The sequence below is a fragment of the Pholcus phalangioides genome, unplaced genomic scaffold, assembly GCF_987345545.1.
Source record: "Pholcus phalangioides strain wild (caught in Gottingen) unplaced genomic scaffold, Ppha-v1.0 ptg000007l_1, whole genome shotgun sequence".
Classification (NCBI taxonomy): domain Eukaryota; kingdom Metazoa; phylum Arthropoda; class Arachnida; order Araneae; family Pholcidae; genus Pholcus; species Pholcus phalangioides.
The window spans coordinates 61,455,657-61,480,310 of NW_028301600.1; the positions used below are offsets into that span (position 1 = coordinate 61,455,657).

Consider the following 24,654-nt stretch of genomic DNA (forward strand, 5'->3'; position numbering starts at 1 on the left):
GTAAGAAAATACGCGTATTCCCGGCATATTGGTCTCCCTCGCTTTTTCCCGGCATGCCAGCTAATGTGAGGGAATACGATAATGCGTTAAATATATAAGTTGTGCAAAAACCCATTAAATTTATAATTCTAATAAATAACGGTTGCACAAGAGAAACGTATTTGTATTGAGAAAAAATGTTCACACGAAAAATGCTTAATCGATACAAAATATATATATAAAAATGATTGAGTTTTCTCGATTAAGAGCTAAAGATTTAAAAATTACTGTTGTTTCATGGTCATAAACTGTGCATTAACTAAGTGCAAACCCGATAGACACAACAGAAATCACTTACCTGGTGGGAGAGAGAACGATAACGTCATTATACAATTCAGTCTTAAATTGTCAGAGAGCCAAGTGCGGTTTCATGTTTCAATTTAGAGCTAATGAATTCGTTTGACTTGAAATTTTAGCCGCATCGTCTCTCTTATGCTAATTCATTTTACGAATGGTGATATGTGAGAATTGTGTTGCAATGATAGTTACAATGTGATCTAGAAGACGCGATAAATAACTATAATGTAATTGCAGTATGTTTGTTTTTGACTATAAACGGTTCTTCGGTTATTAATTTTCCTACAGCTCCTGTTTTCACATTATTATTCTCAAAATTACAATGTATTTAATCGTCTTTCGGCACTGTATATATATATACAATGCTGAAAAACGCAATATGTGTGTGTATATATATATATATATATATATATATATATATATATACAATGAAGAATAATTTTGCATTTAGCAAATAAATACACAACAAACAGTAAATATATTTGCATTTTTCAAATATATATATAAACTGACGTATACATAAAATTACGCAGAGCTATTTGAAAAATGCAGATATATTTACTGTTTCTTGTGTATTTATTTGCTAAATGCAAAATTATTCTTCAAGCATCTTATATTAGAATAGAGGAGAGACGGGAGGGGGTAAAATAAAATTCAAAGAAAACGAAATATTTTTATTTATTTATGTTATTATTATTGTTTATTTTTTTTGCTTGTGTGAATTCAATGACTGATAGCGATTTTTGCAAATTCAATAGTAAGATTTTCACATTTCTGTTATTTCAAATGCATGAAATTTATGTACACCAGATAATGCATTTTTTCCAAACTGCAAAAAATTCATTTCAAGCCTGAATTCAACAAAGTGCCGTAGAAATTGAATGCTACCTCCCTAAACATTAACCAGAAATGCAAATATAGAAAAAAATGACGAAGGGAATTTTAACAATTGAAACAATCTTTATTTGAATTCAAACTTTTTTCCTATGTGAAAAGGAAAGAAAGTAGTATAAGACAGTATTCACACACACTATATATATATACGCAGTTCTTGTTGTTGTATTTAAGATAAATTTTATTGCAGTTGGTAGAGTCGTTGGTGTCAATAGGTGAGGTAGTTTTAATGAGAAGAATATAAATACGCGTGAAAAAAGACAAAAATTTGGTTATATCGAATACCGTCGGATGATGGCACTGTAGTCGGGGGCGATGTCAGCGCTCCTGAATCTTTATAGTTCTGTAGTCGACCTACTGAAACATCATTACTTCGTTAGCTATCGAGCGCGGTGATCATTTTTTTCCTGAATCAACATTACAAAAGTACCCTGTTATACTCACATTGGTCATACAACGTGGGAACCATGTGCGGTCAACTATTCGGTGCTGTGGTTATCAGAGCACCACACTTCTAGAAAATCGTTATAGAAGTTATGTTACAAAACGTGGAAAAATGCTATTGAATCTTAGTGAAGCAAAGTAAATTTCGTGATGAAACATTTAAATTTTCATCAACATTTTAACCGTTTAGACATGTATGGTAAAATAGTTTTTTCCAGTGCTTCGCGAAAGAAAACATATAATTAGCTAGGTTCAAAACGGCTTTTTATGGATTTTTGTGAACGCTTGGCAAAGTTGGATTTTGAGCAAAAACTTTATTGCACCCTATGAACTCTAATGAAGTTAGTTGCGCCGAAACGAACATAGAAAATTTATCTTCGCTGAACGTGTACGTTACATACGGTAAGAGATTGTTACTTTTCATTTCTATTCCACATAACTTCATTTAGGTTCCAAAGAGCATATTTTATAAAATAATGTTTAATATTATAAATTTCAGTAGAGAGTGTTTCGTTCATGATTAAAACAATGATATTTTATACATAAAGGAAATTTCCTTTCAAGAAATACATTTCCTTATGCGTGATACAAAATTTTTACCACGTATAGATATTCACTAATATAATTTATATGTATCAATAAATTAAATTTTGAAGGTTTCAAAGACCTCTAATCGTATTACATCATTGAGTAAATATGTAAAACAACAATCTACGCAGCTCTCATATAATTTTGATAAGCCACATTGATTTGAAAAATGTTTAGAATCATAAGATTATCAATGATAAATTGATAAAAATATAATATATCAAAAAGTATGAGTAAATCGAAACATCCTATTTCAAACTGTTTCCGCATAGAAAATGCAAGATTTTACAATAGACTAATTTAATTTCTCATGCGGTAGCTTTTTAGAAAGATGTTTTAACTTAGAATCACATGAAATTTTGTAAAAAAATATATCTATCTTCTGTGTCATTGGTTTATTGTTGCTAAAAAAATTAACCCTAATTTCTTGCATACAATCCGTGTTGTATAGTCCGTATTGTAAATTTTCCTACTTTGAAAAAAAAATGCCATTCCATAACCCATGCTCTTACACTCGCATTTATACGCCATCTCAAATACATAAAAATAATTATTTTTGTGAATTGTTTGGGAAAATACTTTTAATCCAACTTGTCAGGAGAAAAATCTACAGGTAATAATACACAAGCGGTATATAATCCACTCTAAGAAAAATGCAGATGTCTTTTCAGCGTATAAAATAGAAAATTACGTTAGTATTAAATTTATTGAGTTTAGTGTTTCATTCACTTAAAAAAATTACACAGTTTCATGTCCTTAAAAACTTTACATTTTAGCATAACACCAATTTTAAATATTTTGTCTGTATAAGGAATATAAAAATTTTCAAAATAAAGTACTTCGTTAAAATGTGCTTTCCAATAATTGCTAAGTGTCTAATTATCTCGTTTCTATCTTATATATTACCATTTACTTCTTTTAATTGTGACAGTTGACTATATAGTTTTAACTTTCTTGAAACACTTTAATTCCAGACCCGAGTCCAAAGATTAATGTATGCGTGCAGAATTCCAACTACTTTTATTTTCGTCAAGGTGCCAGTAGAGTTAAATCGATTATGTGTTATAAATTTAACCTGGCACAACGAGGTTTCTCGAGAAACAAAACATTTGCTTATGGTTTTTTTTTCTTCTGCTTTCTCATGTGTAACATCCAAAAACAAAAATGTCATCATACATCTTTCCAACAATTCATTTACATCGTTGTAACAGATTCGGGGCAATCAATCACTGATATCAGCATTCAACAGACGGCCATTGATCACACAGTAGCCGTTTCTTGTTTTATAAATCGATGAATTGTTTAAAACGAAACAACATATCTATTTTTTTTCGTGTCTACAATGTCAGACTGCTATAATGCTTGGGCTTTGTTGGGAGAATATTAAAAGGACAATTCATTTGCACAGCGCTTTCCTTACTTATGGATTCGAAATATTCCTTAGTTAAGTGAGATGTATATCTTTGTTCATTTTATACATGCAGAGCGCATAAAGAGCAATTAACAACGTACAGAAGTATTATTGCTAATCTTTACGACAAAAAACAGTGAAACCTCTGTATAGCGCTACAATCTGCAGACCAAGAAAAAAATGTCGTTGTAGAGAGTTTATCGTTAAATCGAGAGGTAGCATTATCAGTCGCTATCATGGACAACTCTTCTGAATTTGCGTTGTTTCTGCCATCATAAAATGCATTTATAAGCATTTATTCGCAGCAGAAAATTCTTATTTATTAGTTGTATAAAATTCAGTTAATTGTTCACCCTGCAAAGTACTTTATTACACAGCACTATTGTGTGCTACACAGAAAATAGCTTCACGGCAACTTCATTAACACTTTCAGAGGGTTAGATAGTGCAAAATGCTGATATCATTAAACATGCTGGAAAGAACAGAAACGGGCGAAGAATTTAAAATTATATTGAAATTGATTTTGAACAAAATGTAAAAAATTAGTGTTGTAGCGGTTTCAAAATCAAAAAAAAAAAAACAATCGTCATAGGGGCTTATCGTAGTAAAGGATATCATTGTATCGGGGCGAGTTCCATATTAGACTACAGCGAATCCAAACAAGATTTAAAACAATCATTGTTGAGGGATTCACCGTTATATCAAGTGTCGTTGTAGCGATTGTTGCGAGATTTCACTGTATATTTAAACATTAAAAATATCGTGAAAAATTCTATTTAACTTATAGCCAATTTTTCTATTGCAGTAGAATCTCAATGTAACACACTTCTTGGTAACGCGTTTTTCTATGGAGAGAAATTTAAATATCACACAAGAATGTTTATATATATACAGGCTTTGTTTATATATACAGGGTGATTCAAATCTCAACGTACAAAGTTTTAGGGGAGGTGGAAAAAAGCACGAAAAAAAAACAATCACACACAAGAATGTTTGACAAGAAACCCCAACCTGATCAGCTGGAGGATAAACGAAGACGCAGAAATGACAAGCGAATAATGAGTGGAAAAACTTTATTTAGCGATACTTTACACGAGGACAGTTCTTCTACACGTTAAGTTTCACAAGTGCTCAAAGTTCCTACCATCCACAGTTATGCACGGTTCACAACGGCGACGCATTGATTGTCGAACCCTTTTTAAAAAATACCCGGGCGTTTCGTGGACGTTTGCAGCTGCGACGAGGTCGGTGTCAGAGTCAACGGGTGTCTCGTAGAACATGGCTTTCAGGGTCCCCCACAAAAAGAAATCCAGGCTAAATATATCGCTAAATAAAGAGTTTTTCCACCCATTATTAGCTTGTCATTTCTACATCTTTGTTTATCCTCCAGCTGATCAGGTTGGGGTTTCCGGTCATGCATTCTCTTATGTGATCCTGTTTTATTTTTGAGTTTTCTACCTCCTCTAAAAGTTTGAACGTTGAGTTTTGAATCGCCCTGTGTATAAGCTATGGCAACTCTAACGATCAAAGGAATCTGAATATTGACATCTTAATGAGCCATATATAGGGATCGACGAATAGGGGCCGGCAAAGCCCAGCAGGAGCCCGAAATTCGGACATTTGCCGGATCAACTGCGCTGACCAGTTCGCGAACTGGCCTACTTCGGGCTTTGGCAGTAACTTATATATACAACTCATTTCGTTAAATTGCTTACTTTATACTGATAATTATTTCTCCACAATGAATTTTTCGCTTCGGACGGAATAAACTGACTTGGTTACACGGAAATTCGATATTAATTTAAAAAATATTTAATAGACTATTGGCATTTTAATAGTTCTGTTATTTAAATATCTGAAATAGCTACACTATATTGTGAATCTGAAAAATTGACAATGTCACATAGAAACCAAAACGTAAAAACCAATAATTTTAAAATATATATATATATATATATATAATGAGTGTTAATTAAATAATAATGATATATATATAACATATATATATAGCAGTAGTAGATGCAGCACGATTATACTCAACGAAAATTTCAAAGAATTTCATTTTTGTTATACACTACTACTGCTAAACCATACATGCACGTCGTCCACATTCCCCTGCGGACGAATTAAATTCTAACGAATTGGGGTAAATGATTGAATGTGCGCGTGAAGTTTGTTCCTGTGTAATGCTTGTTATGTGTAGTTCCGCCATCTGTAATCAGTTTTTCTAACTATGATTGAAGTATAATGATTGAATAATTGTCTGCCTGTTGATCCCGAAACATACCTGTAATTTTCGTTTTCCCCGACTTGTTTTTATAAATTTGTCCCTCTTTTCCAATGATACTTATTTGACTTTGTAATAAGTCGTAAACACACGCATCTCACATATTTGCCCGGTTTAACGTTTTTTTTTTCAGCAATTTTAATAACGATCAGTGTTTGTACCTACTTTTGGCAATGTTTTTTGCTCACAATTGGCGGTGTCCGGTATACAGGGTGTTCTGTTAATGGACCGACAAACTCAGAGAATTGCTTGTAGACATCAAGAGAAACAAAAATTGCAATGAAGCATGGTGTCGCAAACCACGTTGAGAGGGCGGAAACCGCGAAAACGTATGCAGGTTTCGACCGTCACGCTGGAACGACAAAAAGTACAATAATAACTACAAAACGATTTATTTGATGAATTATTACAAGATTTGTTGGAAGTGGCGGCCGCTGACGTCATTGCTCAGTCTACAACGACGTAAAAACGATTCCCGGACGCGGTCGAAGATACCAGAGAAGCTTTTGATGTCTGCCGCAGTAATGACAATCCGCGCTATGAGATCCTCCGGTCTGTCCACAGGCATCGCATAAACGAGTGATTTCAGGTGACCCCATAGGAAAAAGTCACACGGATTGAGATCCGGCGAATGTGGAGGCCAAGCAACGGGTCCCGCGCGTCAATCCACCTCCTTGAGTATGAAACATCGATTTGAGTTTTTCGGTATTTTCACCCTCTCAACGTGGTTTGCGACACCATGTTCATCATAATTTTTGTTCATTATTTTGATGCCTACCAACAACCATCTAAGTTTGTCGGTCCATTAACAGAACACACTGTACACTAGACATCGCCAATTGCGAGCAAAAACATTGTCAAAAGCAGGCACAAACACTGATCGTTATTAAAATTGCAGAAAAAAAACGTTAAACCGGACAAATATGTGAGATGCGTGTGTTAACGACTTATTACAAAGTCAAATAAGTATCATTGAAAATGTCTAAAACCATTTGACCAGGAAAATGTCTAAAACAATTTGATGGACCACTTGTGTCCTGTATTACGAGACATACTTGTAATTTTCGTTTTCCCGGCATTTTTTTTATAAATTTGTCCCGCTTTTTCAATGATACTTATTTGACTTTGTGCCTACTTTTGGCAATGGTTTTGATCACAATTGGCGATGTCCGGTACACAGGGTGTTTTGTTAATGGACCGGCAAACTCAGAGAGTTGTTAGTAGACATCAAGAGAAACAAAAATTGCAATGGAGCATGGTGTCGCAAACCACGTTGAGAGGGTGAAAATAGCGAAAAACGCAAATCGATGTTTCATACCCAAGGAATTGGATTGACGCGCGGGACCCGTTGCTTGGCCTCCACATTCGCCGGATCTCAATCCGTGTGACTTTTTCCTATGGGGTCACCTGAAATCACTCGTTTATGCGATGGCTGTGGACAGACCGGAGGATCTCATAGCGCGGATTGTCAATACTGCGGCAGACATCAAAAGCTTTTCTGGTATCTTCGACCGCGTCCGGGAATCGTTTTTACGTCGTTGTAGACTGAGCAATGACGTCAGCGGCCGCCACTTCCAACAAATCTTGTAATAATTCATCAAATAAATCGTTTTGTAGTTATTATTGTACTTTTTGTCGTTCCAGCGTGACGGTCGAAACCTGCATACGTTTTCGCGGTTTCCGCCCTCTCAACGTGGTTTGCGACACCATGCTCCATTGCAATTTTTGTTTCTCTTGATGTCTACAAGCAATTCTCTGAGTTTGTCGGTCCATTAACAGAACACCCTGTATATTTCACGGATTATCATTCAAGAACCCAGTCTACCGTATTTTAATGAAATAATGAAATATGATAATCTCAATGAAATATGTGGTCATCAGATCATTCGAATATTTATTTTTTTCGTGAAATACTATACATTTTTGAAAACTGTGATTTGTACCAGCGCTTTATTCCCACACCCTTCAACAATTTTTGCAGTAGTTAGCAAATTGCACTTGTAGCAATGAATTTCAATTTTTGGTAAAATTCAGTGATTTCCCCCTATTTAAGATCGCAATATCAATATCATGCATTATCCTCGATCGTGCACGATGATGTATGAAGGTATAATTTTATTTGATCCCATATGAATATTACTAATATCAGTTACAATGGATGAATAATTTTATCAATCCTGCCATCGACCACCTCTGGTCCGCGGACCATAGTTTGAGAATCACTGTTCAAACGGAAATCTAACATGAAACATTTGATTCATCTGCGCTGTACTGGAAATCACAAATAACTACGCCTCTTTGGTTCTGCGTGTAACCAATGGTAAAAATATAGCACACTGTTTGACACTCTGGTTTTTTTGCCAAAGTTTTTCAATTATTTTAAGGTAATTCTGGGTCACTGATTTCGAATCTGACATTGATTTTGTCAGATTGGCTGTATTTTTGGAATAACGCGAAATTCAAATTTCAATGGTAATACAAAAGCATCTTACAAATCATATTGAAACTTTGCGAAATGTAAATCAGTAATACATATCAATAAATACCACTTATGTCTGATCATCATATAAATGTAATAATATAGTGTATAAAATAGGAAAATTAATAAAAAATTCAAAGCAAAAATTAGTGGCTGCAGACTATAAAACATCTCTACCATGATACTCAATATAACGATACTTTTCTACAACGTACTACCCTCTACAATAATGTTTTCAAATCTTGTTTAGAATTGCCTATGGTCTAATGTTAAACACCTCTCGATACAATGATATCCTTTACTACGATAAATCCCTCCATAACGATAAGTTTTTAAGAGATACTGAAACCGCTACAACGGTATTTTTTATATTTCACTCAAAATTATCTAGAATTTAATTTTACTTCGTCATTTGTTTTCGTTCTTCCGCGAAGGTGTCTGATAACATCATTATTTGCACCTCAAGTGTCAAATGTCAATGAAGTTGGTGGTGTTACTGTTTTCTGCGCAAGAGAGACACAATAGTGAAATGCGGTAAAGCTCTTTACAGGGGCAACGCATTTAACTAAATTTTATGATTTAACTGATGAATTTACAACTTTTCGCGGCTACTGAATGCTTAAAAGCTTATTCTCTGGTGGTACTAACAATGCCGATTTAGAAAAGATGCCAACAGCAGCATAAATTTGGTGATGCGTGATGACAATTATGCCTCTCGATATAACGATCATCCCTCGACAACGATATTTTTCGTGGTCCACATATTATCGTTTTATCGAGGTTTCACTGTATATTGAAACGTTGAGAGTATGCATTATCTGAAAAACTAGAGCCAATTCGGCAAAACCAACACCAGTTTTAAAATCAGCAGTCCGATATACCTTAAAACCGTTAAAATTTCGTTGAGAACATGAATTGATCATTTTTGTCGCACCACTGTCATTTTCTGCCCACGAGGGCTAATCAGACCGTGATTTATTGCCTATTCCGAAAGGCAGCCTTTTTTTTTATACTCATCTAGAGCTTGGTGCGCTAACCCCTCGATGTGGGACTCTCTGCGGTAGCAAGCTTTTTCTGTGGACACGTCGCCATTTGCGTTGTACCCCTGTTTCAAGAAATTTTCTGACAAAGACGAACCGGGAACATGAAAAAAAAATTTGTTGAGCAGTTGTGATCGCGTTCATTGATATAATAATAATGTAGCTCCTCCAAATACCATGAAATCAGAGCTGTACGTGGTACCATAGCAAGTATCAAACTTCAACGTAACTTGGACCATTTCGTGTGCTCTTGCCGCGTTTTCTCAGTTGAGTAGACGCGCGACTGCGTGTTCTGATCATATACAAAGCAAGCGTTACACAAGGTAATTAAATGACGGAAAGCGTGGGCAGAAAAATCTTGCAAACGATATTTCCGCAGTAAACTATTTGCGGTGAGCATAATTATTAATAAACTGCGCACAGAAGATGAGGGTGAGTTTAATTGCCCACTAAACAGTGATTACCGACCTGTCTTCTGTCACAACAAGCAATTTCTAACTTCTGCGAATCGTATCGGCGTTCGATGAATCCAGTTAAAATTAGTTCGGAACATATTTATTCATACTAAAATTGTTTTTTAGGCTAATGGGTTAATTAGACTTGAACATACAGTTTATAACCTTGTTTTGAACACCTGGACATCCATACCCAAGCAAGTATTCGAGCCTATACCCGCAAGCAGAAAAAAGTTACTCCACCCGCTATATGAAATATGATGGATAAATAATATGTAAATATATAGATATATATATACGAGTACAAAGGCCACAACAGACAAAATTCCCAACGAGGGGGCTGAAAAAAGTTGCCCATAAAAAATATGGATGTTGAATATACAGGATGTCTTAAATTTTTTGCATATATCTCTGTAACCGTTGACTTTCGAAACATACTTTTAATTACAAAAAGTTTTCAAATGACGTGCAGTTACTTAAAATCTCAATTTGTTTGAGAGGAAAAAAAATGAATAATAAAATGCATGAAAAAAATAAAGAAATTAACTTTTTACGCGGTCCCCATGTGCTGAAAAACCCAATTAAAAAGTTGTTGCCCTTTCTCTTCTGAGGCCAACGAAAAAAATTCTATTTTTTACGGTGCAATATTCACTGAGATCTTAGAATTTGAAAAATAGAGTAAATTTGTGGGAAAATAACAGCGTTAAATGTTGATAAAACGGTTTTTTCGCATTAAGAGCTGTTTTTTCTCAACTTTCCACCGTTTTTCGGATTCGAATATCGCGGTGAATATTACACTTAGAAACGTGGAATTTTTTTTGTTGGCATCAGAAGAGACAGGGCAACAACTTTCTAGGTGGGGTTTTGGGGCACAAGGGGACTGTAGAAAAAGTTTTTTTTTTAAATTTTAATAACTATACAACCCCCTTGAAACATGAGTGACATATCTGAGTACTACACGTTATTTGGAAACTTTTTCTAACTGGAAGTATGCCTCTATAGGATCAACGGTTCGCAAATGCCATGCTCCCGTTTGCTATGCGCCCTGTATATATATATATTGTCTACATAAGTTCTCACTATGGAAAGTTTATTGTATGATATCGCATTTTTTGAGATCCATTAAAACTGTAGATGTACGGATATTACGGTATATGTGATAAATAAGGTGATTATGCATGATTGCTGGCTATATTATGCTTAATCACCGATCATTTTTGTATGTTTGATAAATTCTGTTCACATATTCCTAATTTATTACATTTATTAATGATTATCAGAGATACGTAAATTTCACAATTTTTTTTGAGGGGCCGTATGCATGAAAAAATAAAGAAACCAGCTTTTTATATAGTCCCCTTGTGTTCAAAAACGAATTAGAAAGTTGCTACCCTGTCTTTCCTGATGCCAACAAAAAAAATTCCACGTTTCTAAGTGTGATATTCACTGAGATATTAGAGTTCGGAAAATGGAGGAAGGTTGTTGAAAAACAACTCTAAATGCGGAAAAACCGTTTTACCCGCATTTAACGCTGTTTTTTTCACTAATTTCCTCCGTTTTTCGAATTCTAATACCTCAGTCAATATCACACTTAGAAACGTGTAAATTTTTTTGTTATCCTCGAGAGAGACAGGACAACAACTTTCTAATTGGGTTTCTGAGCACACGAGGACTGTATAAAAAGTTAATTTCTCTATTTTTTCATTTACACGACCCGTCAAACAAGTTTGGAAATTTGAAGTAACTGCAGGCCATTTGAAAACTTTTTGTAATTGAAAGTATTTTTCGAAAGTCAACGGCTACAGAGATATCTGCTGTGCAAACAATTTGGGACAGCCTGTGTATCGAAACTATATGTATCAAAAATAAAGTAACCCAATAAGAGCAGTAAAAAGCCAATAATTATGATAAAATATAAATATACTGCCCATAAAACATTATGATTGTCTCATCTAAGTATGAGACAACAAATGAATCTATACAGGGTGCACATAGCTGCCAGCACGCACTTCAGTTTACTCGTGAACCGTTGATCCTAGAGGCATACTTCCGATCAGAAAAAGTATCCAAGTAACATGTAGAACTCAGATACGTCATTCATGTTGCAAGGGGATGTATAGTTATTAAGATAAAAAAAAATAATTTTTTATGCGGACACCCTGTACTCAAAAACCCAACGAGAAAGTTTTTGGTCTGTTTCTCCTGATAACAACAAAAACTTCCATATTTTTAAAAAGTACAAAAAACAAATAAGTGTGGGTGACTTGTTTACCCCCGATTTTTATCCTGTTTTTTTCCCCGAACTTTTTCATCTATTTTTTGAATTCAAACATCTCAGTGGATATTGCACTTGAAAACACTTTTAAGTGCCGATTCGGGCATGGATGTCTACTAATCTAACGCAAACAAATTCCCTGGACGGATCATGCTGATCCCTTATACGTGAAGATCACGTTATTATTTTAAAAAAGTGCGATTGTTTTTTTGTTCGCATAAGGAGAGACAGGGCAACAACTTTCTTATTGAGTTTTTGAGCACAGGGTGTCTGTATAAGAAGTTTTTTTTATTTTAATAACTAAACAACCCCTTGCAACAACATGAATGGAGCATCTGAATTTTTATACACGTTATTTGGATACTTTTTCTAACTAGACCTCTAGAATCAACGTTTCACCAGTAAAATGCGGTGCGTGCTGGTAGCTAGCTATACACACTGTATATTCATAAAAAAAGGTTCTCAATACTTTCCGACCAATTTATTTAATTTTATTAAATTTGAACAATACAAATAATCAATAGTCATTTGAGTCATTTCGCAAATCTCTTCTCACATATTTTATGTGCCGTTGCTCTCTTTTATTTTTACGTTGTTGGATTTATACACGTCATAACTTTTTGATGATGGAGATAATTATTTAACAATCATTTTTATTTTCTTCAGGAGGGGATGTCAAGTGATACGAGAATACCCAGAAAAGTATCGGAATGAAGGAAAATTATATCACGCCGCTACTTAGAAAACCTTAGCAAAATGTTGAATGTAAAAGGAAAGATAACACAATACATAACTGACTAGGGAGATTGAAATGCGCCAATGAAGGACTATTGCATATTTCATATCGTTACCACCGGGTCACAAGTACTGGCTCTTCGTAAGGACATTATAGTAGCTTACAAAGAATATCAAATCATTGGCAGAGTCTAAGATAGGAGCTATCCCGAAGAAGAGTAATGGATGTTACTTCGGAACTAGAGGATCTATCACTGTCAAACATGAACAAAATATCTGACATAGCAATAATAATCATAAATCTTACTGAATCAGAGAGCAGTTGGAACGAGTCAGACTGGAACAACGGTTCTATGATCGAAGAAACGACATTCAAATGGGCAGAGGTAGCTGTGAAAGGGACTATCCTTACATTGATAATCTTTTTAACGATTTTCGGTAATCTGCTCGTACTTCTGGCTGTCTGTTTCACTTCAAATCTTCGAAGTACGACAAATTTCTTCATTGTCAATCTTGCTTTGGCCGATCTTCTTCTTGGCCTCAGCGTATTACCTTTCTCTGCTACTCTAGAGCTCAATCAAAAGCAATGGCTTTTCGGGCCAGTATTCTGCAACATCTGGGCGGCCGTGGATGTCTTGTGCTGCACTGCGTCCATTTTGAGTCTCTGCGTTATCAGCGTAGATCGATATATAGGTGTCACTCGACCGCTTGCTTACTCTAACATAGTGACCCACACAAGAGCTATCGTGGCTTGCATTTTCGTGTGGGTTCTCTCCATCGCTATATCTGTGGGCCCTCTACTGGGATGGAAAGAGCCCCCTCCAGAAAATCCTTACGTCTGTGAAGTCACAAAGCAAACCGGGTATGTCCTCTTCTCTGTCACTTTTTCCTTTTACTTGCCCAGTGCCATCATATTCGTCGTCTACTTCCGGATCTACAAAGCGGCTGTCAAACAGACCAAATTTCTCGAAACTGGAGTGAAAGTCATCAAGTCTACGGGCCACGAAGTCACTAAAGAGCTCACTCTCAGAGTTCATGCTGGCGCCCATCATGTACTTTCCGCTACAGGCAAAAACGGTACATGCGGTGGAGACAAGCATTCTGTGAAGCTGACAGTTGCCAATCTGCAAGGACGACTGGCCAAGTTCAAACGCCAAAAGAAAGCTGCCAAAACTCTGGGTATCGTCGTTGGCGTCTTCATCATCTGCTGGTTTCCATTCTTCTTCCTTCTACCTCTTCGTAAGTCAAACATTTTTCTACTTAACCAGTTTAAAAATAATAAACCATTTCCTTATATACAACAGTTCATACTTTGCACATTTACCGTAAAGTACATTCACGAAAAATATAAAAAAGTGTAAATTAATTTAAATTTTTGAATCCGCTGTATGGGGAGAAACAATTTAAAATTTCATAATAAATACAAGTGCAAATTAGAAAAAAAAGACAAAAAATCAATTTTCAATTCAGTTTTGATGTAAATATATGTATATTTTATTATAATAACTTTAACGGCTGTAAATACTTGTATACATTTACGTCATGTAGTCAAATATTTGGCTATCGAAGCCAAAATGTTTTTGATAAAAACTGGGATTTTCGATCTTCAGTTGACATGATTGTTGCTTGAAGTCGAATAAAATTTCTTCAATATATTATATTTAGCAAAAGATTAATTTAATGAATATATTTCGAAGTAAGAAAATACTTTTATCATAGTTCTTCAAACTTATCAACGATAATTTCTTATTATGATCATGAGCCAAAATTCCTGTTATAAATTTAATCATATTTTTCTGATCAGGAACTTCCTACTTGCTGATGCTTGATGTTACACAATACAGACAAAATTACAAAAACTACAAAATTCTTTTAATATATTCCACACGTTTTATTTATTACCGGAATTTATTAAATATTTTTTTTACATTAACAGAAATTTATTCCACCTTATGTGATGATTTGATCATTCTTCGCTTTTGTTATAGTTGCCATAATTAATGTTACAATTGAAATGACTGTTTAACTTACATTTTTCATTTACAGAGTTCTGTTTTCGCACATAGAAATACTTACAAGCGTGTGCTATTCATCAAATTTTTTTTTCAATACAAAATATTTACTCAGAATGAAGCATTAAAGATTAATGGGATGAAGCACTCTATATATGAGCATATGAGACGAATCAGATTCAACTTGTGAAGTATCGCATAAGTTACTGCGTGAGATAACGGCATCTGATCATGTATCATTGGCTGAGAAATTCTCACTATTCATCTGGTTAAGCAGCCTGCTTCCACTATTTGATCAAAAGAAACAAATATATATTATCACTTCATCATCATCATCATCATTTCTATTCTGTAACGTCACTGAAAATATCAAATGATATTGTTTGAACGGCAAACAGTTTTTTGCTCAAATTTATTTTCTCAAATTTTTCAAACGCATTTTGAAGTCAGTTTGGAAATTTAATTTTTCAATAATTGAAAGGAACTTCTGGGGTAGTACTCATCGGAGAGAGAGAGTGCGTGAAACGCCATCATAATTCATGATACAATTTTGTATAGAAAATACATAAAAAAAATGCTGTATTATTCTATTCCCTGCTTCATTTGAAGCACTGCAAGTGGCATAAGGACATGAACAATCTGATACAGGTAAGCAAGCCAAAAGATCAAAATTCGAATCATTATATAGATGTCTCAGGAAAATCAAGTAAGTTATAATCTTTGTGAATATGAAAACCTTTGGTACATATCAAAATTTTCTCTGGCTCATTCATATGAATTGGAGGAAGAAGTAAGCTGGTATATTTGCGACACTTGATCTATGCAATATTTTTTAAGTCAATTTTCGCATGTGATGCTTGTGAACATGATACCATTCTGCTTTCAGTGTAGCAGCTTCAGCATTCGCAAATTCACGTAACTAAAGAGCTTTGAGTTTTCATAGAAGCACATGTTTCATCCTTTCATAATTAAAGGAACAAAACTTGAATAAACATTGCTTTACGATTCAAACTGTGGCATGTGAATTCTTTTACTCTTATTTTCTGTTAAAGAGGGAGTTATTCAAGGTTTTCATCGTATTTTTAAATCATATTAATCATATACGGTGCTGAGATGAAAAAATATTTCTTTTTGATTCACTGACTCACCATGATTTCGAAAAAGTATATTCTTTTTGCTGGCGAATGCAGATCTTGATAAACTTCCAGAAGAAAACTGAGCATGAATTCATTCAGATTAAAAAGAAAAATTTTATTTCTATGTAAATTTACTTCAGAACTGTGTGTAATCTCTGCATTTTTATCATTATCATAAATTCAATCTTAAAACCGAATCACAGATTGTAATAGTAAAAATAAATAAATCAGAGGTTATAGAATCTACCACAATCTTAGTAACACATAATTTCTTCGAAGTCAATTGAACCACCGAATCGTATTCATTCACAAAAAAATGCATTTGAGCGATCGTAAGAAATAATTCGGCGTATTGTCTGGTGCATAACAGTTTACTCGCATCGTGAGGACCCGGGTTCGAACCGGCGCCACTGTGGTAGCCGGCTGAAGTTGGTTTTCTGTGGCTCCCAACATCAGGAGCGAATGCGGGACGACCTTCTCGTTAAATAGTCTCACCACAGACAAACAGACCTATAACGGTACAAATATTCGATCATTTCACTTCACTCACGATTTGAAATATAGATGGCAGCACTGAAAAATCAAACACAACACTGGGTACCAGGAATACATAATAATTGCTGTTTCATGACGCATCGGAGTCGGTACCAGCTAACAAGTCTTCTACAAGCTGACATTATGTGTGAGGTCATTGCCCAAACAGAACCGAGCGCGTCCGTTTTTCTATCTTGTTTATTACGATAGTTTGCAATCTCTGTACTGCCCATTTTATTCCAAAATTACCTTTTCGATTATTGTCACTAGTATTTGTATATTTATTGGCTTGCTTCGTTCAACTATTTAAACATTTAAAATAAAAAAAATGTAGCCTTTGCTTATGAGGTAACTTCCACCGAGAATATATTTTCCTTAGATCCATTTCATTGAATCACGAACGTTAGTTTATTTTTATTGGGTTGTTTGAACGCCATATCGAGACACAATTTAAATCATCTTTTGAACTTTCTAATAATTTTTGATTATCTTTTATTTGTTTTTGAATTAGGTGTAGCTTTTAGAAGAATTGGAGACTTCATTATTACCAATACAAACTGCAACATAATAACATGAGAAGCAATATAAAATAAAATGTTTGAAGTTAATTATTATTATTTTGAATGCTAATATCAAAAGCCGTTATGTAACTCATCACCTATTTTAGTCTATTTCTCTGCTTATCGATTTCACCTCCCGCCCATACCAGTAACACTAAAACACCATAAACGAGAGATCACTCACTGAAAGAACAGAAAATATAACCAACTAAAAAGTATAAAAAAAGCAACATCAATTGAAACGTTTTGTGTGCTGATGTCGCCTGCTAAAAAAATTTTTTTAGTGAGAGAAAAACGGTTTTTTTTTCTCAGCCCTCGGCATATAATACACATAATAGAAAATACGTGTTTCCTTGAAAAAATGTTAGTGTTTGAGCAGAGTGACGTCACGCAGTTGCTCCGAGACCCACGCCCACTACGACAAGGTGGCGAGTACGACTTGTTTCCTGTCTCGAGTGCTATACAGTCCTGCTAGATACAGATTGCAGGCCTTACTATGTATCGCATGTATCTGCGTACCTAGCCCTGCCAGATACGCACTCAGACTGTTAGGTACACGCACTTTGATCCAGACTCTGCCACGGAGCTAGGCTGGAAGAAATCTCGGCAACGGGATAAGTCCGGTTGCAGAGTCATGACATTAGTTTCTTTGAAAAATTAGACGCTTTCAAAAAAGTAGTTTGATCTCTTGCGTCTTTTTATTCAGGTAATATTTTTCGTAAGCTAAGTCTAACGAACAGACTTATGGTAAAACAAAATGAAAGTCTGAAATTTCGTGATATAATTTGACTTATTTAAAATAAAATAAAACGCTATCCTTTCATAAACAGAGGGTGGGCTTCGATTTTCAATTTATTATCCAAGTGAAGTTGCATGCTTTGACTTCTGGACTTGTTTCCGGAATGTCAGCTACTGTTAGTGGAAGAGGACGGGTTGGGCGCCACTCTCTGCTCTGGATATATCTACGAACAAATGCTTCTGTTCCATACACTGAGCAAAAAAAGTAGGAAATAAAGGGGAAAATCTCTGGAAAAGGAAGGAAATTACAAAGAAAAGGGCGGTGGACAAAAAAAAAAAAAAAGAAAAAAGATCCGGATAAGCAGCAAGTCACGCAATGTGGTGCTTCGTGCTAAATTAGTTCGGTCGAAGATGCAAACGCTTAATTAATTTTTTTTAACGTATAAAAATACGAAGACAAAACTCTAGTTTTAATAATGATGTGTGTCTGCGGTTAACACTTCTGAACTAAAATGACTTTGTAATTATTAGACATCTTTTTTTTTTTTATTCTGCTGGAAACATTTGAAAAACAAAGTACAGTACAGTCACTTCGCGATAAGTCGAACTCCGATAACTGTTCAAGTCGAAGTTTTCACTCAGTCCCAGAACTTTTTTTGTATTTTAGTGTTGAAATTTTCCTAACTCGAAGTTTTCTTCCTTCAAGTTGAAGTTTTCGGGAATGAGAGAAATTTTAAAAATAACATTTAGCAAAATAGAATTTCGTAATTAGCAAAATAGAATTTCGTAATTAACAATAGAATTTAGTAATTAGCAATAGAATTTAGTAATTAGCAATAGAATTTAGTAATTAGCAATAGAATTTAGTAATTAGCAATAGAATTTAGCAACATAATTTAGCATTTAGCAACATAATTTAGCAGATTCGTTTACCGTTATGACTGTCTCACGAAAGGTCAAAAAAGAGAGAGACAGTAAAAAATCACTTCATTTCTTGATAGAAAATAATCTTTATATACGGTTTATTTATAATTCGTATCATTTATGCGAATAATCATGTATGCGTCCGTTTATATGTTACAATATGTACGACTAGCTTATTTCTGTGAATATTCTCATTCAATAATTAAATATGTTTAAATTAGAATAACTTATCTTTTCGAATTTATTCATCTCCAGTAGTTCAACATGTGTTACTTATACGATATTCATAAATAGCACTGTTATTTTAATAAATCTTTCTTTTAACCAATCTGTAATCGAAATTTCCGATAAGACGAACTAACGATAACTCGAAGTCTTTTGTCGCCCACTGCACATTCGATTTACCTAGATTTGGCTGTATATGTAAAAAAAATCCGATTATCCGGGAGTATTCCGATTTTGAATAACTCTCAGTAGAAATATTTTTCTCTTTTTTTTTATTATTGAAATTGTATTAAAATATGAATTATATTCCATACTGAAATATTTTCGATACGTGAATAATTCATATTCATATTAGTAAGTGGATTCGTTGAATGATCGAGATTAATAAGATATTTTTTAATAATACCGTGAGGGAAGTGATTTGAAATGTTGAAAATAAGAGTGCATGTGATTTCATTAACCTCTATATAAACGTATTCAATTTTTTTTTCAAAAATAAATGCAAATTGATTCTGTTAGGAAACTTAATTTAAACAATATATCAACACAGCAATTTTATTAATTATAGCGAACCTTCTAATTAGCTGAAATAGTTAATTAATGGTAAAATATACAATTTGCCTTTATTTTACTGTTATCTATAAACAGTTAAAATCTTATTTACCAAAGTTGAATAATTGTTTCCTGGAATTTTATTTGAAAAGCCCTGAATTTCATGCGATTTTATAGATTTCTGAATACGTAATATTTGAGCCACTCTCAAAAAAGACACCGACAAGGAATCAACTTTTTCTAGGTAAAAAAAGTATTACACTTATATAGCTATATTCGGTACTAAAATGACACTAAAAGATTCACTTTCTAAAATACCAAAAAAATTGAGAAAAGAAATACGTATAGTGGATTTTTTACCATGTATTTATACAATGTATATTGAAATATTTACAGCACCATAAGTGGTTAACCCTCTATTGCATAGTTTCCCAACCTTTTTTTGCCCAACGCCCCCTTCTTCAGAAATTTTTTTCTCCCACCGCTCCCCAACGCAATCTAACCCATAGAATCCAATGCTATACCCGTAGCTTCTACCGCCCCGCTGGAACATTCCATCGCCCCCGCAGGGGGCGTTAACGCCCATGTTGGGAATCACTGCTCTATTGTAACCTATATTTGAATATACATAGAAAATACATGGTAAAAAACCCCATTATATACCTATTTCTTTTCTCAATGTTTTTTTTTAATATATTTTAGAAAGTACATCTTATGGTATCATTTCAGTTCAAAATATGGCTATGTAAATACAATACGTCTTTATCTAGAAAGAGTCAATTCCTTGTCGGTGTCAGTTTCTGAGAGCTGCTGAAGTTTTATATGTTCAGAGATTTATAAACTCGTCCCAAATTGACGGGATTGGAAACAAAATTCAAAGTAAAAACTATTTAACTTTGCTAAACAAGATTTTATCTATTCATAAATAACATTAAAATCAAAGCAAACTGTATATTTTACCCCTGATTAACTATTTTAGAAAATTAAAAACCCACTCTAATTAATTAAATTGTTGTGCTGATGTATTGTTTTAATTAAAAATATGTTAACGCCGCCCATTTACATCCGTCCGTATTTTCTAAAAAAAAGTTTTTTCAATACTTTTGATGGGGGTGAACCACAGAGTTGGAATAAAAGAAATATCAGAATTATATCAAAGATATAAAAGAATTATATCTTTAGTCTATGGGGTGAACCATACAGGGTTAATCGAATTTCAAGATTTCCAATGTCTTAATGAAATTTTATTTTCGTAAAAATAAGCAGGTTTTGCTTGAATCGATGAAAATGATTTTTTTCTTGTTTGAGTGCTAAGAATCAATTGACTTGTGCGTGTAATATACATTGCCAATATCCAGTCATAACCAAAGCTTGCTATTTGATAAATATTTACTTATTCCTCCATGTAAATCTCCCATATTGGGATAAATCGAGAAACTATCCATGCTTAGATGAAACAACCATAATTTTTTATAGGCAATATTTATATTTTATCATAATTATTGGTTTTTTATCGCTCTTATTGGATTGCCTGTAGTTTAGATATATATTCGACATCCATACTTTTTATGGGCATCTTTTTTCAGTCACCTCGTTGAGCATTTTGTCTGTTGTGGCCTTTGTATTTGTGTTTGTAAACGTAAAGGTAAATCAAGCGTATAGACTTGGACAAGGCAAACTCTTTCAAGTTCTTTTATGCCTTCGCTTTTATCTATCTATCTCTGCCTCACGCTTCAGCATTATGTATGCGTTTCGCTCACACACACACTGTTGCTTCGGTTTGCCGAGGTGTATGTTGCAGAGTGAGTGCAATCGATTTCGAAGCCAAACGCCATTGTCTTTCCCCCCATCATCTGAAGGGAGATACCATTGTTCCTCATCGGTTGGTTGTGTACGAATGTACGCGGGGAGGATTTTTCTGGCTCTACTGTATGTTACATTTGCACTTTCTTTCGTCTCCTATTTCAGGAAAATTATTTTTCGCCACGTTTACACAGCTTATATATATTTTTTTTGTGGGGGGGGAGGGGGTAAATAATTTTTAATTTCTCATTATAAAATTAAATTATTTTAATTCGAGAATTACCTATGATTTATTGATACATAATGAGTGAAAAATGTAATGAAATTATACCTACTGTAGTACAACTGACACGGCTTTTATCTACTACTGCTTTTTTTCTTTAATACAAGACAGTGAAACCTCGCTACAACGATACCCGATGTAATGATAAATCCCACTCTGCAACGATATTTTTTTAAATCTTATTTTGAATCACCTGTAGTCTAATTTTAAACTCCTCTCGATACAACAATATCCTTTACTACGATAAATTCCTCTATAACGATATTTTTAAAAGATTTGTAACCACTACAAAACGATAGTTTTTTTAAAATCGCTCCAAATCATTTAAAATAATTTTTAACCTCGCCACTTCTTTTCATTCTTCCGGAGGTGTCTAATAACATCGGTATATTTTTCACCATCTAATTACCAAAAATGTTATTGAAATTGTTGATATTACTACTTTCTGTGTAAGATACAAAATTATTATGCGATAGACCCCTTTCACTACGCAATGCATTCAGTTTTATTAATGAATTGTCAAATACAATCTTTTATGGTGAATAAATTCTTAAAAACTTATTTTCTGGCGGTACTAACAACACTGATTTAAAGAAGTTGTCAAAAACACAGAATAAATTTAGTGGTATGTGATGATAATGTAGCTAGCCTCTTAATATTCCGATAATCCCGCTATAGCGATATTTTTCCTAGTCAGCATAGTATCGTTAGATCGAGGTTCCACTGCATTAAAATAACTTTTTTTTTAAATACTTAGCAAGAGGAAAAACAATTTCCAATAGATTGCATATTGATGCTAACTCGAAGTTTATTTATTTTTAAAAAAGTTTAATTTTCACTGATTCACACACATGGAAATATAATTTATAATTATATATATATATACTCTCTGCAATAAATCTTTACTTATATATAGTTCAGTTTTACTTTTCTGTTCCATATTCTACGTACTATTTTACTAGTTTACTCAAAGAGAGGACTCAACTAACTTTCCACGAGCACTTATCAAAATACGTCAACAGAGATGAAAAAGCATAAAACATTCGTATGCATAGAGTCAAGTTTATTTTCTTTAAGAACAAAAAAGCTATTCAAAAAAAAAAGAAAATGTTTATATTATTTCAACTTCTAAGGCTTGCCGAAACTGAAATCATTGGAAGTCATATTTTTTGCGATAGTTTGTTTGCTTTTAAAGCCATATAAACAGTGATGTAAAAAAAATTGTGCCAAGCGTATTTATAATTTTGCTTCTTTCCTCTTAAAAATAGGGTTAATTTCAGAATTTAGTGGAAAACATGTAAAAAAATTCTTGTGTAAAAATCCTTCTAAAAATCTATTTTTAAAGTGTATATTTTGTTTTTTGTCTTCATTCTCATTCCATATCTTTCTCTTGAAATTGAAAAAAGAAGAAAAAGACTAGATTATTTCAAAAAACATACTCTCTATATTTTAATGGTGACCAGAAAGAGTCAAGAAGAGATATAAATTACTTCTTTTATACCCCTCAAACAAGAAGCTTGTCTATGAAACTCGTATAATCTTGTCTATGTAACTCATAATTACGTATTCGGTTGGAGGATAAAAAATACTCAGTATTATTTATTTATCAATAAATATGGTTTCCTGTGTGTAATATCTACTAAACACAAACAATGAATATAATATTTGCTGTCATTACATTGGAGTTTAAAACACGGCAATATATTATTATACGCCTTCCTAAAAAATAAAGGTTGAATTAATAGGGAGCACTGTAAAATTATGCTAAAAAAACGGATTCAAAATTTAAATAATTCAAATTTTTTATACAAATTTAAATAATTCAAATATATATTGTTTTAATAAACAATATATATTCATTTTTCACGTGCTTCAATAGGTGAAATCACATACAAAGAAATATTATAAAAAATACTTTTTAAAAAAGTTGCAAACACTACATTTCTTATGTGGTGAAAAAAATTGAAACATTCAGTTTAATATTGTATTCAACTAATTTTTTTCTGAATAAATTAAAAGTAACATCAAAAGAATTTTCAACTTTATAATCATTAAAACACCATTGCATCTAAAGTCTGATAACATTGCTCGCAAATGATTTTAGAAGCTAAAAAGCTTATGCCATTCGAATCATATTTTTTCACAAAAATTGTTTCTTTCACAATAAATGCGCTTACTTACGTACTGTAAAGAATATATTTAAACTAAATGACAATAAAAACGGCTATTTGGTCACGATCTATCCACGAAAACAAATAAAACGTTGATAAAAGGAGCTCAATTATCCTTTTTTCCGTTAGGAAATAAAAAAAGGCAACACAAACGATCGAGACAAAACATAACATAATTCCATCAGTAATGTCTTAGACAAGAGAATAAGGAAACGTTTATTCGGATCGTGAGAAAAAAATCTCGGCAGGACAAGAGTCGAATCTCAGACGCTACAAATCAACGATCTCTTACGATGATTTTCTGCAGCATAAAAGAAATGATAATAATTAAGCATCTGATGGGGAAAATATTCGATTGTTTTTATATATCGCTACAACCCTACAATGATTATCTGAATAAGTAAATGATACAAAATGACTTCCGTTTATGCAACGAAAACCTTCATTTAACGCTAAGTTATATGCGTTAGAATAGAAGATGATAATGAAAGGTGCTTCGTGGGCATTTGTTCCTCTCAAACATTAACTATGTAATAAATAAATCTCATTCTTGAGCAAAATTACGAGACCTACGTGAAACTTATAGGATTTAGTAGAACTTTGGAACTACGAAACATAGTTGGTCAGTCATTTTTATCTCTAGGAAGTCGCTATTTAACAACAGAGAAGAAAAAGTGAATGTCTCTCGAGAGAAGAAGCCTTCAGCTTTAACGACCACAAATAATCCTATTAGATCTCGTTCTTTTGGTACACAGTAAATCCGGAAATGCCA

The 24,654-nt window shown here is 33.5% G+C and overlaps 1 protein-coding gene across 4 annotated transcripts in view; it reads left to right on the top strand.

Annotated features, from left to right (window-relative positions):
- Positions 1–24,654, top strand: part of LOC149085588 (alpha-1A adrenergic receptor-like) — a 115,886-nt gene that overhangs the window by 73,563 nt on the left and 17,669 nt on the right. For 3 of the 4 annotated variants that reach the window (XM_089233719.1, XM_089233717.1, XM_089233718.1), the window contains exon 3: positions 12,876–14,183. In XM_089233719.1, coding sequence (XP_089089845.1) covers positions 13,166–14,183 — 1,018 coding nt within the window. In that variant the 5' untranslated portion in view covers positions 12,876–13,165. Of the gene's footprint in view, positions 1–1,575; positions 2,077–12,875; positions 14,184–24,654 lie in introns of those variants that run through there. The other variant, XM_089233720.1, reaches the window with a different exon arrangement.